General features: G+C 44.6%; 3 protein-coding genes across 7 annotated transcripts; 2 read left to right on the top strand and 1 right to left on the bottom strand.

Annotated features, from left to right (window-relative positions):
- The first annotated feature begins 56 nt into the window (after nt 1-56).
- LOC117645682 (nuclear pore complex protein Nup160 homolog) lies at nt 57-6,970 on the top strand. The gene is made up of 22 exons (XM_034385996.1): nt 57-435; nt 776-881; nt 954-1,161; nt 1,242-1,350; nt 1,435-1,979; nt 2,060-2,326; nt 2,416-2,827; nt 2,949-3,112; nt 3,216-3,354; nt 3,434-3,536; nt 3,630-3,824; nt 3,909-4,139; nt 4,229-4,347; nt 4,439-4,626; nt 4,718-4,813; nt 4,891-5,188; nt 5,275-5,492; nt 5,589-5,715; nt 5,811-6,020; nt 6,112-6,278; nt 6,375-6,587; nt 6,690-6,970. The coding sequence occupies exons 1-22, from the start codon at nt 351-353 to the stop codon at nt 6,777-6,779; spliced, it is 4,290 nt and encodes a 1,429-aa protein (XP_034241887.1). The 5' UTR covers nt 57-350; the 3' UTR covers nt 6,780-6,970.
- Nucleotides 6,971-7,249: 279 nt separating this feature from the next.
- LOC117645684 lies at nt 7,250-11,923 on the top strand. 5 transcript variants are annotated; one of them, XM_034386003.1, is made up of 7 exons: nt 7,256-7,413; nt 7,905-8,002; nt 8,092-8,249; nt 8,329-8,492; nt 9,119-9,213; nt 9,407-9,498; nt 9,662-9,803. In XM_034386003.1, the coding sequence occupies exons 2-6, from the start codon at nt 7,905-7,907 to the stop codon at nt 9,483-9,485; spliced, it is 594 nt and encodes a 197-aa protein (XP_034241894.1). In that variant the 5' UTR covers nt 7,256-7,413; the 3' UTR covers nt 9,486-9,498; nt 9,662-9,803. The 5 variants fall into 5 exon arrangements, with proteins under 5 accessions (XP_034241892.1, XP_034241890.1, XP_034241894.1 ...); XM_034386002.1 differs by having other exon boundaries at nt 9,074-9,213; XM_034386001.1 differs by lacking the exon at nt 9,407-9,498 and having other exon boundaries at nt 7,250-7,413; nt 9,662-11,923.
- A 328-nt stretch (nt 11,924-12,251) lies between these two features.
- Nucleotides 12,252-14,909, bottom strand: LOC117645683 (27 kDa hemolymph protein-like). The gene is made up of 6 exons (XM_034385998.1): nt 14,565-14,909; nt 14,269-14,465; nt 14,071-14,192; nt 13,826-13,980; nt 13,597-13,747; nt 12,252-13,513 (listed from the first exon to the last, which is right to left on the bottom strand). Exons 1-6 carry the CDS (start codon nt 14,617-14,619, stop codon nt 13,285-13,287), a joined length of 909 nt encoding a protein of 302 aa, XP_034241889.1. The 5' UTR covers nt 14,620-14,909; the 3' UTR covers nt 12,252-13,284.
- Nucleotides 14,910-19,339: the final 4,430 nt, after the last annotated feature.

Here is a 19,339-nt window from a genome sequence, read left to right as displayed (position 1 = left end):
AAATTTGTCATCGAAGTAGCCTCGCGCCACCCCCCACTGCACGAACCGGCCAATAACGAGAGGGGACGAAAAGCCGCGAGAGTGCTGCTTTTTGGATTTGACTTTCCTGCGTGTTGCCAGAAGAGCGTTTTGACTTAAAACTCCAAAAAGTTGTCAAGTGCAACGAGTCTAAATAGCTGTCTGAACATTCAGGCGTGACATTTGTTGCGTTGCTGACCCGAGTTTCATTGCGAGTTCCGTTTCCACATCAAGGACGGACCCGGCGCAGCGCCGGCCTAACCTCATGTTTACACAAACATCCGACAATATTGTCATTTTACATTGTTGTTAGCGGTTAGTTTGTCACGGATATGGAGCAAGTGCGCCCATGTTATCGGGAAGTTATCCCCGACCAGACTGTGCCAGAGAAATGGAAGGATTTCACTTTGAATACAGGTACTCACAATCACTCGTTAACTTGTTTTAAGTGCTTTGATATTTAAATTGAGTCTCCTAGACATATTATTAAGCGAGGAGCTATTGGGCAATTCTTAATTTTGATAATGCTTATTTGTTTGCTGGTGGTCAATTCGTATTTTTCAAGAGTTAAACACTTTTCATTCGTTCCTAACCCTACTATGGCACATTTTACTCCATTCTCTCCATTGAAACATTTCCTGTCTGCTTACAAATAAAAACAATCAACGTTCCCTCCCCATTCTTTTGTTATGATTTCTATCTTTTAGGTATATTGTTGTGTGTAACTTTATCTAAGTTTGTTTGTTGCCTGATGCAGGAGGCACTCAAAGTACTCTTCAGGACATCAAGGTTCCTCAAAGAGCGGGTGGCTACAGCTATAAGGACCCTTCCAAGGCATATGCTAGGAATCGCTACATCTATTGGTAGGCTACTGAAGTAATGACCTGCTCAATGTATTTCTCTTGTGATTCATTTTATCCCATTTCCTCTTGCAGGCGTTTGTACGATGACATCCTTGAGTTGGTTGAGCACAGTTTAGATGTGAATCTGGTGGGCAACCAAGTGCGGTACAAATTTCAAGATTCACCTGTACTTGAAGGGCTAACTATTCATGAGACACAACAAGGCATAGTGGTTCTTGTGTGCACAGTATCCAGCATACATAGACTTAAATTTACATACCATGATCGGGGTAACAGACAGGTATGTTATCGGATATGCATGAGCCACCCTGCACTTGCTCCAAAGAATCATCAATTTCTTATCACTTTGTTTATTTTTAGGGTTTTGTATGGAATCAGCAATCTGATTCAAGTGTACAGTCTGTCTTTGCCAATGCTCCTGATGCCCGAGATCCTGCTACTTTTTATGTCATTAGCAATAATGCTACAAGTATGAACCTCAATTTATTAGAGTGTACATTTTAGTTTTCAAAATAAGGAAGATTTTTTTATCTCAATGTCTTAATTGTTTCAGACACATTGATGCCTTATTGTTCAGCATCCTGGTTGTGCTCTAATAATGATGCACTTTTTGCATTGGCTTACACCAATGGAACTATTCTTTTGGCTCGACATAATGACTTCAATGGAACAGTTGCTACTCAGGAGCTGAAGCAGGAGTCTTTGACGTCTCGTCTCTTCTTTTTGCCTGGTGCTCTGCGTGGACGCTCCAACGAAGAAAATGTTGTGGCTAGCATGACTCTACATTCCTTTGGGTCCGATACATATTTATTTTGTCTGGGTCGCAGTGGGCAACTTCGAATTTGGTCATGTGGCAGAGGACAGTGCATTTCAGTATCTGATGTCCTTGATGACGCTGCAGAACAGGGTAGAAATATGACTCAGGGTGCGCAGAGCCATGTCCTCAAGAAGGCTGTCGTTGCAGGAGGAAATGACAATGACTTGCTCTTGGGTGTGTTTCTGTGCTTTGCCTCTGAGTGTCAATTTGTAGTACTACAAGTGACCTATTTATCAGGCAGTTTCCGGCCAAGTCGTCTTTTTAGCATCCGAGCACCCTCTGTAAGTCCAAGACACACACTTGCATTTGCTTACACTGTATCCGTTCCAGAAAATGATCGTAACCTAATATTTATTTTCAGGGTCAGGACCTTGTGGACTTTGCATTGTGCCAATCACAGCTCTGGGCAGTTTGGCGAAACACCCAAGGAGACACCGCAGTGTCTACTGTCAATATTCGGCCTTCTCCAGCAGGTGTGGATACATATTGGCGGCCTGCTGTGCTGGAGCCAGGCCCTGATCGGGAGTTTGTTGTTAATGATACAATGACAGATCCTAGACAAGCTTATGTATCTTATGTATTTCACCCGGGTAGATTTTCACTTCATGTTATCGTCAAAGCCCTGAGTGTAAGTCAATCTATTTGAATCTTTTGGTAATTTCATTCTTTTGCTTTCCTCATGTAGTTCAGTCTCTTTCAATCCATTTGTATTTGCAGATATTCCGTCGCTGTCCTGAATTGTTTATGAATGAAATGATTACCTTAAATACCTTCAATCTAAAAGAGCGTGTCTGTCAGGCTGTAGAGAATGAAATTCAAAATGAGTTTTCTGATGAAGAATATCTTGAACTACAGAATGATGTTTCTGATGAAGAATATCTAGAGGTTGCCAACAGATGTTGGGGAAAGTTTTACTCTTGTTGTATACAATACCACTTATCTGGTAGTCGCCCGATAGGATTGGTGCTTTTATCTCCAAGTGGTACAAGTCAAAATAATTCTCAACCAACATCTGGAGTAGCTCTTGTCAACAAGTCTTATGTGTCTCTTCTGAGGCCAATGGATCCACTGGAGATGTTGTTCACAGCTGGCCTCGGACAAGAAGCTAATTCTGAATTCATGGGTCTGAGTAAGTTTCATTCAGTAAAAAGAGTTACAGTAATAATGAGATCCAGTATTGAAGATTAAAATACTTGAGTCCTGCAGGACTATTTCTTGACTTTCTTGTATAATTTATCTTGTTATTTCAGATGCTGATGCATCCAACCTAGTTCAGGTCATAAATATGTTGGAACTGCGTCTTAGTGAAGACATAAAATCAAGTGTTGAACGAGACTTGTATCGCTTACTCAGCCCAGAAGTGGTCATTGGGAAACTTGCGCAGGAGCTTCTTCAAAGTGACTCTATGTCTGAGGTATATTGTAGTTTGTGAGAAGTTGATTCATGTCCTTACACTCAATATCAGATACTTATCTTTTTTCCGCCCTTTTTTTTCTTTGAATGTTTAAATTTTACAGGAGTTTGGCTTTGATCTCATGGACCTTGAGCAGTATTTGAGAAACATTGTAAACATACCTGCTGCAATTGATTACCTTCTCCAGCGCTTGTTTTTGTCCCCTATCATGGATATGGACCAAAATTCTTATGAATTGCCATGTGAGTCAATTAATTGATTCTTTAAACTGTTTCCATTCATGAACAGTGGAACCTTAATTCACTGAACTTCTCATTACAGCTTTTGATATGGCTCGGCAACTGTTGTCAGTTGGACAACTCTTCAGCAGTCACATTGGCATTAGCACTATAGCTGAAACGACTCGTCAAGTGGCCGTAATGAGGTAGGTTCATACATTAGCATTTCATCTTCACTTGTAATGTATGGAAATTTTTCTCTTATTGTACTCAATCAAATATTTAAACCTTTTTTTTAGGTTCTCCCTCTGTCGGAATTTGTTACTGCTGCAACATATTATTCTTCAATTAAGTGAGGAACATAGCTCTGTTAGTATAAACCACGAACTAAAAAATCGTCTGATGCCACAGACAGTTACTCTCATTCAGGCTTACTTAGTAATGGTTTGGATTTGTCAAACACCTGCATCACCAATTGTTAAACCAAATGTGTTGTAAGTACTATGCAACAAACATAAAATTTAACAAACTTAGTCTGTTTATTTTTTTGTTATTGTAATAATTGTGCATTGTTTCAGGGAAAATAGTATTCAGAGAATGTCCATTCTCCAACTCACTGACGTCAGTGATACAGCTGCTGCCGCTGCCGCAGTGCTTGGTTCAGTTCGAGGAATGCAGAAGTCTTACTCCCTGCTTGAACTGTTTCTTCAGGCAACTGGTGTTCATCAGGTCCATAGATATATGGCAGCCTCCAGCCTTGATGCTGACCACTCAATGCTCTCATTTGTGGCTCTGCTATCAAAGCTGATGTATCCTTTCTGGAGGGTTTCCCTCAAACTGTATATATATATTCCATTTTGACAGTATGAACAATGTTGTTTTCTTAATAACTATCTAGATGGCCAATCACAAATCATTTCATCTTCCCAGAATTTCTTTTATCATCTTGTCAACATCTACTCGTGCAGGAGTATGTTCGTCTTCTGAGCAAGTGGTGTGAATCAAACATCTGCTCCAGTAAGTGCATGTTCACGGGGCTAATAAAACATACCTATGTGGTTTGGTCTTAGCCAGATCATTTATATGGTTTTCTTTTGTTTTCTCCTAGGAAAGTTTCTGCTTGGCTCAGCTCTTCTTGATATGGGCGAAGCTCACAAAGCCGTTGACCTCCTTGTTGATGCATCAGTTGGTTTACGAACAGAACAGCGTGGCAGAAGAGAACCCTTCCTGGAGGCAATCGTGGGAACCTCAGAAGAATATTCAGAAAGTCGTCTGTTGGTTACTTACTTGTTAAAGGTTTGCTTTTTAAGAACAAATAGAGTACTTTTGTGATTGTCACTGTTATCAACGCAACTGATTTGTGTGTACATCTGTCGTCTTGTTTCAGGTTATTCAAATGTTTGAACAACAAAATTGCCCTGACTGTGTCATTCAACTCGCTGAAATTGCTATTCGGGAGGCAGAGAGAGATGACCCAGATTTGGTATGTCCGTATTATTTACATGGAACCAATTTCATCTTTGTGAATTACTTCATTGTTTTTATTTTCTGTGATTTCAGCCTACTCTTCATTCAATTGCTTTTGTGAATCATTTAAGATTAGAGCATCACCAGGAGGCCTATCAATCCCTCAACTCAAATCCAGACAGTGCACGTCGAGTAGACTGTCTGAGGCAACTGGTTGTTAATCTGTTTGAGCTGCGCAGGCTTGATCTTCTGCTTGAGTTTCCCTACGAAAATCTTGTGCAGGATCTTGAAAGAATTGTAGAATCAAGGGCTCGGTCTTTAGACATTACTAATCCTTCATTTTATAATTTCCTGTATGCATTCCATATCAAGAAACTTAACTTCAGAAAAGGTAGCTAGAACCACAATAATTGAATACTTGACTTAGCATCATAGATGGCTGAGGACTTTTAAACATGTGTTATGTTTCCATTCCAGCCGCCACTGTCATGTATGAGCAAGGCATGCGCCTAGGGTGTGAGGGAACACATTCTGCTGAGTTGACTGAACGACAGGCCAAATGTTACTTAGCATGTTTGAATGCTCTTCAGTTAGTGGAGCCAAATTATGCATGGATTGTGAAGCCAGTGGTGTCCAGTGAGGCTGATGAGGACATTACTGGGATGAGTCCAAAGCGAGGGAATGATGGAGAAGAGGTAAGGAAGCACTTACATTCAAAGGTCATATTTTTGTCTTGAACCAGTAGTTTGAAACAGGCATTCCATTTCATTCTGCACAATTTGTCTTTACAGTTAAATAAGCCTGAATGGAGAAGAGAGGTTGATGTCATGGAAATTTGTCACATCCGAAATGAATATGAAGTAGTTCAGTGTCGATTAAGGCTTCTAAGACATTCTCCTGACAAGTACAAACGCACAGGTAGTAAATAGAATAAGACCAAAACACAAATTCAATTGCTTTCACTTTATGTTTGTAAACTGTGATTTGAAATATGGTACTTTTCTTTGTCTTAGGATGTCGCCTTGCTCCAAGTGAGTTAGTTGCAGTTTTGTCTCAAGTTGGCATGTATCAAGCTGCAATAAAATTATGCAAAGCTCACAAATTAAAATTCCAGCCTGTTCTTGAATGTCTTGCATCTGCCTGTGTAAGGTTGACAAACATAGAAAGTGCGAATAGAGATCCTACTGTCGCGTGGGAATGGCTTTCTGAAAATGATTTACGAGGTGAGTGCCTTATATCCTCAATCCATTTCAATTAGGTTTGCAGACCAAGCATCAAATGTTAAGATTTTCTGTAAATCATGCTTGTTTTTAGGTTTGGGCATTGATGAGGGCAATCCAGTAAAACTAGCCTGGCGTTTGTTACAAGTAATATTGATGAACTGTGAAGAAGAAATGCAAACTGCTCTTCACAAGGCAGTATCCAGCAGATTATTAGCTTTAGGTGTTTTCCTCCCGAATTGGTTGGTCACATCGTACAAGGTAAGTCTTCAATTCACATATGATGATTACCAGAGCTGTGGAGTCAGCGTTCTCATAAGCTCACTGTGTCTGATAATTCTCTGGTATGGCTTTCAGGAGAGGAATCTCCCAGAGCTTTTGAGGCTTCTTTTAGGAAGCGGCCGTTTGATTGAGGCAGGATTCTTAGCACTGGAGTGCCTCCAAGCGGGGAAAGATAAACTTAGCCTGAGGGGGCTCATTGTTAGCCCTACCTGTTTGCCAATTAGGACTATTGAAATTTTATGTCTTGAGTTACAACAAGTTACTGATAATGATGAAGAGTATAAAAAGGTATGTGCTGCTAGTGTAATTTAGATTCCCTTTTTGTTCAGTTTAATCTTTTAAGTCTTATCAAACCAACAAAACTCTTCAAATTTGATTGTCTGATTTCAGCTTTATGATGAGGTGTGGAACTCCTACAATGAATACCTTGACAACGCAGCTAGGGCTTCAAGAGAAGCAACACAACTCCGAGTCCATTAGCTTCCTAATCAGTAGACAAACCTGTGTTATTTTCTAAAAATGTACTTATATTGCAAGTCATGCTAATCAATCAATTAATATTTCCCAATTTTGTATTTTTTTCTTCTTTCAAGTAGTTTTTATTTATTTTTTTAAAAAACATTGTGCTGTTGCTTATGATTTATTGGCGAATAAAAATTTTATAATCACTGCGTTGCACTTCCATCAATAAATTCATTTGCAGTACTCAGATAAAATTCTGCCTGAACCTACCGACTCCTTTCGTCTTGGTGCATAATCATGCATGCCTGTAGAAGACTGCGTTGACAGAAGACTAGTCTCCTGATGCTTGCAAGGCGGGACTTCACTACAAATACTGCTTCACAGTTACCTGTGCCTATCTGCTGAAACCCAGAAATTAAATCCGTTCAAACTTCGCGCCACAAACTCATCGATCCGGATCTCTGCCGGTGACTGCCTTGTGTCTTCCCGTGGCGCGAGTGTCTGCCTAGCAGACGTCTTTTCTCTGTCATGACACACTACAGATGCATAGTTTTGTGATGAAACATCAGTAAATCCCGTCTGTTTACATTTTCAGACTGAAGTTTGATAGGTATCAACAGTTGTGAACTGAAGATTGTGCACCTGTCTCAAGGTATTGGATTAATTTCTCTTTTGGACACCTTACGTACAGTTCCGCTTTATAAACAGAAATGTCAAAAACTGGACCATTTCTGATGTGACTTTGAGAACATAATTGTACCAATAGATACTCCTGAAAATTCCTCGGACGCGTCTTCACTGTTGTTATTATTTTGCATACTTATGTTTTATGACTTCTCGCTTCCTAAATATTCATTCGGGTAAACAATAACGATCGAAGATAGGTTAGGTTGTTTGTCCTTGTGTAGAAACCAGATGCCATTCATTCTCATGTTCCATTCAATTTTTGCTTCCGCTTTCCTTGGTGGCATACTTTTATTTGAATCGTTTTTGTAATACAGGCGTAAATGTTGATTTAAGTATCCACTTGTTCCTAAATCAGTTTATTTATTTACCCATTTATTCCAACTCTTTAGTTGATTTTATGGTTGTTTTCATTTTGATTATATTTAAACAACAAGGTTCTGTGCACTTTTTTTACAGATGCCAGGTAGCGGACCAGTGTATCAGCCAACAACTGTCAGTTACGAACAGCATGGGCCGTCTGGTTACCTTAGCCAAACTGTTAGCCAGGGTCTACGGTGAGCCCATGCAAAATAATGCTGATCTATATGTATTTTGAATATTGAACCAAATACTAACATTATGTTTGCTTTATTTTCTATTTCAGGGGGGCTAGGTGTACACAATGGCTCCTCCTTATTTTGGGTTTATTTTCATTAGCAGCTGGTCTGATTATGGTAATTGAGGGTGCTGTGGACATAGGGAACAAACATCAACATGAAATAGACTCAAGTAACAGTAATTTACCGGAAGGTGAATCTACAGGTAAGGGCACACATTCATTATGTTGAGACTTTATTTTGACAATCTCATGTTATTAATTATGTAATTGTGTGTTTTTCAGATTTGGTGATTTTGATCATTGGTGCCATCCTAATGTTGATTGGACTCCTGATGTTATCATATTATGTACGAGCCGAGAGACGTCGCAAGAATTGTCCTTGCTTCCCATCTAAGGAACAGCGCATGGCACGCCAACTCCGAGAAAATCAAGCGGGCAATGGACAGGTGGGGCCTCGTACTAAAGGGACATCCTGTGGACATCGGCACCATGAACGGCACCATGCATGTTACATATACTTGTATATTGTAGACAATTTTATCAATTTTATGAAAAGGAAAGAATTGAAGAAAACTTAATTGTTCAAGCTACTAGTTCTAATTGAAACTAACCTACATGAAGTTATTTTAATGTTACTTTGGAGACTTGTGTTTCTGCAGGACTGATGAAATTTGTTTGGTACATTTGTTGCACATCTTTGTTTATTATCCGTGGTATTCGTTTGTCTTTTTTAGATGTAGTTGTTTGGTCAGGCTGGTGTAGGCAACAGTTAATATATTATTTCTTACCCATTTCTGTCATGTAGCCCATTTGCTAGCTTTGCCACATCAGCTTTTATGTAATTTTATTCATATTAAATTTTGGTTGGTGTCTTTTGAACTTGATTTTTAGTAGCATTTATAGAAGCCTTGAGGAAAATAAGTGTAGCCGTTAAAATTTAATTTGTAAAGCATTGATTTTTGGTTAATTTTTTTAAAAACAATGTTGTGCAACAAATGGCCACTCTGAACAAAGTATGCCATTGCAGATTTTGACGCTGAACCCGTCTACCGACCTGCTGGTCACTGCGCAGTATGCCCCAGTGTCGGAGGTCGCGTATCAACCTCCCAACCTGGTTGCTGATGAAGAGGAACGACGCAAGTTAATGGGCAGTGATAATAAAGACTGGTGAGTTAAAAGTTCAGCTAGCTTTCATAGGGTTGTGTTTGACCGCAAATGAATGTTTGAAGTTGTCAGATTAATTTCCTTAAAGTTTTGTGTGGTTATCCATGCTTAATAACACTATTGTAGATGTGTTGTTTCCTTTAATTTAACAAACTAACTTAGATGTATGTTGTGTGCATGTGTTTGTCGCTCACAGCAACGAAGAGAGCGAGCGCATGCTGGAGCCTGACCCAAGGATTGTCCTCCGTCCCCTCAGCAAAGTTGAAGAAGCCTAGCAAGACGAAAGAGGTATGATTTTTGGTTCACCTAACACCCTACAACATTTTAAAACAAATGTTTTTGCCTTGATTCTTTTGATTTGACATTAAAATTGTTCGGTGTTTTTAAAGTGCCTGAATTAAATGCTTGCATTATCCTTCAATAACTCATGATTTTTGTTCTTTGATTCCAGCGTATTGGGACGATGCAGCAGCGTGGGAAAGGCTTCTGGATACCGAAACTTCCGACGACAACGTAAGATTTCGATGACCAACTTCAGAAGACCCCCATCAGTTGGCTCTGGTCCTAGTATAGCTCCATTGGCATGTGGCGAAGAGATAACCCCTTCATTACGGTCGTCCTTCGCTAGTATATACTATAATATGACACCATATGACTCAAAACTTTCTTTGGATGAAGAGGATTCTTCATCAGTGTGTAGTGACATGCTGTGACGTGTTGGTTGTGTTTAGCATTTAGTCATGTGTGTCAGTTTTCCTATTGCTTATTTGTGCATGACTGATCCTTTTTTTTTTTTTTTTTTTCTCAAAACTAAAAGGAAATCAGTATCACATACCTCAATTTTACAGCATGATTGAAGAACTTTTGAGCACTTTTGTTAACACAAGAGTTTTGAAACAGTAAATTAAATTTTGCACTTAGACATTATAGGTTGGAAGAGTCTGTGATCTGACTGTGGAGCATATTAGTGTTATGCTTCCTTATTTGTGTAAGGGATGGTTTCATTGCAGCTTGTAATCTTTTATTTTTTTGCAACTACGCATGAAATTGTGCTTGAACTTACATAATTACACTCATTGCTTGCATTGTAAGCAACATTATAAACAAGTCCTACACTCATCTCTCAAATAGCTAATGGCACAAACTGTATGCATCCAGCATTTGCTACAATATTTGGCCAGATTTTCCTTGCCAATTATTTATTTGCACTCCAAAGTGCATCAGAAACCTGCTTCCTTTCATCTTGCTAAACTTCCTCTTGCCATTTTTCTTACTCATCAAAAAAAAAAAAAGTTAGCAGTAGAGCTAGATCTATCTTTCAGGGTTACCTGGTAAAAGTAAATAGTATGAATGGTGAAAGCATTCATGGTTACCATATCTTACTGGAATGTCGTGAGTTACTCTTAGCTGAGGTAAAATTCAAGTCATTGTTGGACTTAAAGAAAAAATGTCTTATAGCTAACTTAAAAAGTAATTGTAATGTTTGGAACTGAACCGATGTATGTATGTTAACTGGTAAGGCTCGGCCTCCAAGTCTCTCTAATGTTAGTATTTTAAAGAGCTACCATGAGTAACATTTGATGGCCTATGCTGTCTTCATAACATAACTGACTGAACTGAAGGTTTATACAAAATGTTCAAAAGCATAAATTTTACATCACATTGCTGAAAATGACAGTACAAACGTAAATTTAGCTGACCACAAATCAGGTTTGCATAATACTGTTAAGAAGTTAATTTTAAATTTGACTTTTATTGCTAAACTGTGTACTTAAGCAATCCTGTCTTCAAGGATAAGCCACTTTCTTTCTTCCTAGTAAAATTGAAATTTCTTTATAATTTTTACCTTTCAATATTGATTGAACTTTTGAGGAATGATCTATTCATAACTTGTACCTGCATCTATGGCACAGCAATCATTTAATTTCTGTGCTTCAGTATTTGAATAGTGTAATGCAGTTGGTCCAATAGATAGTATTATTTATAATTTTGCTAATAGTGTCTCATATTTTAGATCTGTTGTTTTATTTAAATGATTTCCTCTGTTTTCTTTTAATTCTTTAAAAAATGTTTGGCCTTTTGGTTTTGTTTTCTTTAAAGGCAGTTGACAACCTGGTTGTGATTTGGATGCGGCACATGAGTAACTTATCAGTATTTGGAATCTTGAATTATGATTTTGTTGTGACTGTCCTGTCTTATATGTCTGTTTTTCCTTTTTATTTTATTTTATTTTAGATTTTTATTTTGTTTGACTTGGCAAATTCTCTTCATGTCCGAAAGCACTTTTAACTCTGAAACCTCATTACCTTAGTGTACAGTAGTGTACAGTGAAGCTTCTTGAACTTTGTACAATGGCTTTAAGAAATTTGTAAATTCGTTTCCTTGTAAAAGTAGAATGCCAGGCAACTGCATGAATTGTAGCGTTCATTATTCCATAGTCTAGTTTATTTTTCTGTTATGAATTATTAGAATCCATGTAATAGAATCATGCATGAGAATGAGATAGAAACCAAATTTGGAAACAAAAGAATCTCTTCATACATAAACTTCTGTATAATAAATTGTTTGATTCAACATTAATGTACTGCCTTTTTTTGCCTCAAACAGAGACTGCTTTTTAAAATAATGTACAAGCCCTTTTGCAATGTTAAGCGTCTTTATGTTTTGTTTCACTTTAAGAATACCATGATTAAAATTTATTATTAAACTTTGACTTACTGGTAAATCACTTACCCTTCTGGTTCTTCCCTCAGTACACCAACAAAAAGATACCACCTTGAGACTCAATGGCAAATAGAAAAAGTTTTCCATATTGTGAGATTCATGCCCATTCTTTGTTGGAACACATGCCAGATCGTAGGCTCCACTGGCAAAAAAATTCTGCTGTCTTTGCGTATTGAGCCACTTAAACCCACATCTCACTACAGGCTCCACCAGGACCTCGGTTTGAGCCAGTTCAATGCTAGTTCGTGTGAAAAACAGCAACAAATTGGGAGTGGTCTTAATCTACAGTTCACCTTTTCTCAAAGACAAAAGACAAATGTGTTTTTATAAAAGTTTAATTTCAAAAATTTTTGTGAATTATGAACTACTTGACTTACAAGTAAATTGCCAAATCCAGAAGCCCATCACAGCCTGGGCTACATCAGCCCACAATAGTTGTAAACTTAACATAAAAATTAAAATGGAAACAAGAATGTAGGTAGAGTCTATAAGAAGATACTCATTGACTTGATTGGTTCATCTATATGTAAACATTGCCAAAGACATTTGACCATACAAATTCGCAAGACCAACTCTTTATGAACAGAATATAATAGAAATATATGCAATGGCGTAGTCCATTTGTGTTGTGGTTTAGCCTTGTAAGCATTCTCTTTTGCGCATACTATGTACACCACTGCAAATGTGCAATCTAAAATTAAGGACGGAGACAACATGATGCAGTCAAAAGAGATGAAAAGAACAGTATGGTCCAAAAGCTACAAAAATCGGAACGACAAGACTTCACTAATGGTTTCCAGCATTGAGCTTTCTAGGATTTGTGGAATAAATATATTTAAAAAAGTACAGTTTAATTCATTTTGCCTCCTTCATTGGCAATACAGTTAAAAGAGAAATTACTCTTCAAAACAATAATCCTACAGCAGAAACACTCCTTATATAAATTAAAAACAACTAATAAGATTTATGATTGGAAATAAAAGAGCCATTTTCACAACAGCCCTGGTCTACATCAGTCAGTGTATAATGAAGTAAAACAAAATCAAACAGTAACCCAAGAGCAGCAAAGCACTGTTTACTTGGAACTGCACAGCTTCTATTTGGCTTAGTTACAATTATTGCATTCATCACAAGCTATGAAAGGTTATGCATTTCACAACATATAGGCACTTAGGTGCTGAGTACCCTGATTATGTTTTCACCATTGCAGATAAAATTATAACAATTTTGATCATAGTGCTTAGTCTATATAAAGACCCCTAAATTAACATTTAAAAGAATTTTTTTTTTTAAGAGAGAAGGAATAAATTGGTAAAATTATTTCATATCCAATGAAATTTACAGTAAAAGTTAATGTAAAGTGAGGAACAAAATTAATGAGCTAAGTGCTAGACTAATAAAGTCTGATCTAAACACATTTGAACTGCTACTAAGATTGGCACGAAGTGGGGCAGCTTTGCAGTCACAAGGAGTTACCTTGAGGACATAATCAAACATTGCTTGCACAATGTTGGCAGGAGTTGGCTCTTTGCACTGTTCTAATTCCTTCACGACACAACGACGCACACTGCACACATCCCTGAAAATGTTTCAGAAATTCATTAAGATTAGATTAAAAGTTAAGGGTCATTAACAGTAATAAATTACATCAATGAAACTTACTTGCACTCTTCTGTTCCCATAATCAGTTGAGGCAAATCGAAGACGTTAGGGGTGCCACTTGGGAGGTGCTTGCCAAATGTAGTATTGACACAATGCATTACAGCCTCCTTCTTATCAGACAAGCACTCAGGACCACTTTCAGCAATAAACACTACAAGGAATATATTGGGAATAAATTACTTTAAAAAATGGCATTTACCAGAGGAGGCGTGAATATAATAACACTCACGTGCAATACGATCTCCTTCCTTGTAGCACACAAAACCCAAGAGCTGCTTAGTGACATTGTGAATAAGCTGTTTTGAGCCACGCTCAGCCTCAGTTAAACACTGGTTTGATGCATTAACAAAGTCCATAATGCACCCTTCCAAAATTGGAGATTTTCTGCAAGTATGAATGAAATGACATTACGCAAAGCTCAAAAGTAAGAAGTTCTGTCTTGTCAATCTTGGAATAGGGCCATGAACCATTTACTTGCAATATTTTCGGAAAACTTCATCCAAGTCACCGGTTGGTTTAGCCTTTTCCATTTCCTCGGTTAACTGCTTAAAATCAATAAGGCCTCGCAGACACTGTTCAGCCTCGCTCTTCGCATTCTGAAAAACCAAACCACATTGTAGAACATTCATCCAAAGGCAATACAATTTTTAAAATCATGAACAGCATGCATACCTTTGCCGCATTGAAAGCTTCTTCTCCACCAATCCTTACACACTTTTCCCTGAGGACTCTCTCAATTTCAGCAGGGTCCGGTAAAGCTGATTTGTTGATGGGCAAATTCTCAAAACCAGGGATGTCAGACAATTTAGGTCCTTCAACATCAGGCAAATCCAAATCTAAGTCGTCATCTGACAGCACCAACGTTGCACCTGGTGAGAGACCAAAATCCACCTTCGATAAAATGTTTCAAGCAAAGCTGCAGGGGGGGCAGACAGTTGGGTCGCAGAGGCCGTGAAGGTCGAACTCACCATAAACAAGGGCTAAGAGGAATGCCCACTTGATGGTGACGTCCCTGGTGAACATGTTTGGATGGGGATGAAGCGGCAGTGTTGTGACAAGGGGCGAGGGGGCGAGGGGCCGAGGGGGCCGCACGGTCGCCAGAGGAGGGGCCGATGCCGATGGCCGAGGGTTCGCACACAATCCTGCAGCGGCACTGGAATGGCTACACAAACGGTGTAGTGCAGGGCACGTGCCAGCGGCTTTGATTCACCACGGACTACGGACGGACACTGACACAGACACTCTCCCAGGCACTGACGTTGCAACTCTGACCGCCGGACCTAGGCCCCAAGCGCCAAGCGCCTCGGCGGCGACTCGGCACCCCGCCCCGCCCCCTTCCCCTCCCCTTCTCCCTCCCTCCGCATTAGTCCCCTTTCCGCCGCCAGAGGCCGCTGAGGCGGTGGCGCCGCATTCAAAACACTCGCGGCTTTGCCGTGCTTTGCTGTTTGCTGGGGAAATCCGGGGAAGGCGCGCGCTGTGCGCCGCGTGCAAAGCAGATTGAAGCAAAGCCACAGTGCCCACTCGAAAGCGGCACACGCTCGCCCTGTCCCACTCTGCCCACAACGCGACAACAACAACAAAAAGAGACCAGCAGAGCAAGGATTCGATCCTCGGACCTCTGAGTTATGGGCCCAGCACACTTTCACTGCGCCACTCTGCTTGTTACAGACGAAGGGTGACAATGAGTACCATAGGCGCTGTCTGTCTGAAACAAAACTAGGCCCTGCGGGAGGGCAGCCGCTCCTGACACTTCCTCGGGGCAAAGGTCTCCCTGTCGGCCAGGCTACGCTAGACTGCGCTAGGCCGGCTAGGCGGACACCGAGCGCGCACTGCGCACGTGTGCCATTGATAAGGACGACTCTGGTTTCAGAATGGTTGACGGCGAAGTCCATGCGGCCATGCGACCCCCGCCCCGCCCGCCACGCCTGGGCGCGCTGTTTTTATCGGCCGCGATCGCCGCATCGCGGCTCACGCACAGCTTCACACAGAAGCTCAGGTCGCGGCGGGCGCGGGCGCGGGGGGGCGGGCGGGGCGGGCGGGGCGGGCGGCGGGCCGGGGCGGGCCGGGGCGGGCCGGGCGGCGGCGGGCGCTGCGTGGAGCCCCACTTGACGTGCCCCGGGCGGGGCGCGCTGCGGTGACACCGCGTCGCCGGCCCAGCAGGCCAAGCCCCAGGCCGAGCAGACCAACGGGGCGGCGGCGGTGGGTGCGTGGTCGTAGTCCCGAAAATGACGGAATGGTTCGACCCGTGCCTAGAGGCCCTCCACCCATGACCCAATGACCCCGCGGCCTTGGCCATATCGCCGGTCCGCGCGGCGGCGGCGTGGCGTGGATGACGGAGGAGGTGGGGGGAATTCCCCTCCCCCTTCCTCAAAGAGGGGGCGGGCGTCAATAATGGGCCGCGCAAGTAAACAAGACAAAACGGCGCAAATCGGCCGAAAGTGCTGCTGACGGAGGGACGGACGGGTAAACGCTGTCGTTGTGACCAGAGTGCCGGCATTGCCGGCTAGGAGGCAAGGCGGCAAGGCGGGTCGCCGGTTCAAGTTGGTCGAGTGCGATGACGTCGCAGTCCCGCGTGCCGCGTGCGCGCGAGGCGACCAAAATTATAGACGCGATTTGATCTCCCGAGTCGCCGAATGGGACTGGAACCGAACGTGTGACCCCACCCATAAATTGCTCCCCGAACGACGAATCCGTTGGTGGGGCCACACGTTCGGTTCAAGTCCTGCTCAGCGACTCTGGAGCTCAAAACGCGTCTATGATTTTGGCTGCTCAACTGGTCCTCTGGCCCACTGTGCGCCGCGTCGCGGAGGAAGCCATGCATCCCCTGTTTTTGCTCGGTTTCGAACACAACACTACAGCGACGTGACAGCGCCGCGGTGCCCCGCAGCCTGCGATCATGATCAGTCAGTGTATCAGTGCCGCGCCGCCACGTCACGTCATCCGCAGGCCGCGGCCGGACCGCGCGGCACCGGCATGGCGACCGGCATGGCGACCGCCGAAGAGTCGTCTCGTCGCTCTGTCTCTGTCGCGCTCACGGGGCTCTCCCCAAGGGTGCGAGAGAGACAGAATGACACACCGCTTTTCCGAATCGCTCGGCAGGACCACGCTGCTTGTGCAACGCCGTGGGGTGGGAGCGGAGCGGCGATAACTGTTCGTAATTTGTGCCTCTTGTCTCTGTCCTTCCCGCGGCTGCTCCCGACTCTGAGCTCGTGTCGCAAGGGAAGCCCTGGGAGCGGCGCGCCGGCCGGGCCTAGACAGCCCGGCCAGGGTTTTCCCTTTGGGGCCACCAAAGATAGCCGGCGCGTGGACAGGACAGGTTGACGGGCTCGCCGGTCCGGCGTATCAGCAGCGATGCCTGAGATTAGCCCGCCCACGCGGATAGCAGCCAGGTCGGGGGCGGGCCGTGGAGGGGCCGTGGAGGCCGTGGAGGCCGTGGAGGCCGTGGAGGCCGTGGAGGCCGTGGAGGCCGTGGAGGCCGTGGAGGCCGTGGAGGCCGTGGAGGCCGTGGAGGCCGTGGAGGCCGTGGAGGCCCTGCAGGCCGTAGAGGCCCTCCTGCACTCCTGCAGGCCGTGCCGGCTGCACTCGGCGGGTTGCCAGCCTCTGCCCCGGCCGGACTGCGCGATGCACCAATTTGACCCGAAATAACCAGCAGGATGCGTCACGCAAGCCGAGGGGCGGGGAGGGGCGGCTCCGTGCGCTCCGTGCGGCTGCGGCCGTCGCACTGCACGCGGAGCGACGCGGACCTGCAGCACGCGATGTACACCTGGCACAGTTTTCGTGTGCAATTATGTGTTCGGAACGCTTCGCCGTCTAACTGCTTTTCAAGTGTGGTACTTGCTTCCCGAATTTCGACTCGCTCCTCGGCCTCGAAGGAGTTGAATTCCAGTTGCAGCGGCATGCGCTCTTTCCGGTCAGAATCCAAAGGGAAAGGGATGGTCGCTTCAAGCTTTCGACTCGCACGCTCTGTGCCACTGCACTGGGCGTCGCCCAGCGCTTTTTCTGGTTACCAAAAAATAAAACGAGACCACGATCTGTCAAGTTGATTTAGGGCAGCTCTTGTAGTAGGTCGTCGCGTAGCGGACACAAACACTCGTACGGCGCGCGCACACACAGACACTGACTCACACACTCACACACACACAAACGTGGCATCTTGACCTGCGTGCTCTGCGTGTCTAGGCCTTTGCGGCTCAGCGCAGACAAACATCAGCATCTCACATGTCCGGAAAGAGGGCCTCTAAGGTTCGCGAATCCAGAAGCACCCCAGGGGTACCCCGGGGGGAGGGGGAGGAGGGGGTCACTAGTCGCTCTGCAGGCCGCCGTACGCTCTATGCGGATTTGTGACAGGTGGAGGCACGCTTCGTGCTGCGGTACGTCCAATGATGGCGCTTCAGAATCCATACTTTCCTCTCTCTCTCTCGCTCCCTTTTTCGTTCTTAGAGATTATCTATCTGTTTTCGAGAAGACATGCGAAGGCCAATTGACTCTCGACCTCGAAATGAGTGTCTTGACGTCGAGCATCACTTTGGAGCCGCCTTTGGAGAGCGACAGTGACGGCGATATAAACAGGTAGTACCGCGAACGAGGCGAGACTTTGGATCCTCGGCGCGGTGCGCGCGGCGGCGAGGCCTGGCTTGGGCTTCGGGCACTCCACCGGGACGCGGCCGACGCGGGCGTCGACGGCGACCCCGGAGACAGTGGCGGCTGGCGGCGGGCTTGTCGACCCGTCTCGAACGTCTCGAACGTCTAGAACGGCCGGCTCATTATTTTGTTGTCAGAGGCGTTTAGTTTTTTGTTTTTTTGTCCGAGGTGAAGGCCGAAGAAGTGTGCGTCGCTGACGCAAAGTCTCATCGCGACGTTACAGCTTGCCCTCGTTCCTCGTCCGCGACTCGTCCGCGACGAGACAGAGACAGAGAGCCGGCCGCGGGGAGCCTGCCGGTGCACGCGGTGCGGGGCCATGCGGGGCCCGCGGTGCAGGCTTCCGCCTTGCGCGCTTACCGCTGCTTACCTCTCATACCTCCTCGGCTTTTCAACCAGTGTCTCCATTAACGAAGGGGACCGGTTTCCACCCGGCTCGCGGAGCGATTAGAGGGTAATCTTTTCTTCCAGAGTATTTACGTCGCCGGCAAGGTCATCGCCTCGCGCGTGTGTGAATATGTAAGACGCCTGAAAAAGTGATATAAAAAGAGCAGCGGCCAGACAAAGTGGTCGGCCTTTTACGAGCTTCCAGACTCGCTTGTGTTTGTTTTATTCCAAGTGATCCCTGCGAGTGATGACCGGCGAGCTTGAAGCTTGAAGCCGCCGCTCAGGGCGCGCGAAGACGGCGAAGACGGCGAAGACTCCAGGCTCCGGCGACTGGCGCCACGTCCAGCAGGCCGGGCCGGGCCGGGCCGGGCCGTGCAGCCCCTTCCTGGCTGCGGTGCCAGCAGCACGACAAGGACCTTGTCTCCGTGCCGGCCGTGCCGACCGTGTGCAGGCAGGACGATCTCACCGGCTTGATAAAGGCGCGCGCTTTTCTCACAACGGTTACAAGAATGAAATGGCCCGCCGGGCGGCTAGGCGGCGTGCACGGCCCCGGCGTGCGTGCGCATGGTCTACCTCGCCGTTCCGCGAAACGCCTCGCGCCTCGTCGGGTGGCCGTCGCGGAGTCATTCGAGTCCCTGCACCGATTCAGCGACGGCGCCGGACGTCCGCGGCGCCGACCCGGCCCAGCCGACCGGCGCACAGTGGGCCAGAAGGGTAT

The sequence above is a fragment of the Thrips palmi genome, unplaced genomic scaffold (assembly GCF_012932325.1).
Source record: "Thrips palmi isolate BJ-2018 unplaced genomic scaffold, TpBJ-2018v1 HiC_scaffold_19, whole genome shotgun sequence".
NCBI classification, from domain to species: domain Eukaryota; kingdom Metazoa; phylum Arthropoda; class Insecta; order Thysanoptera; family Thripidae; genus Thrips; species Thrips palmi.
Note: the sequence above shows the minus strand (reverse complement) of the source record. Positions and strands in the feature narration are given on the sequence as shown.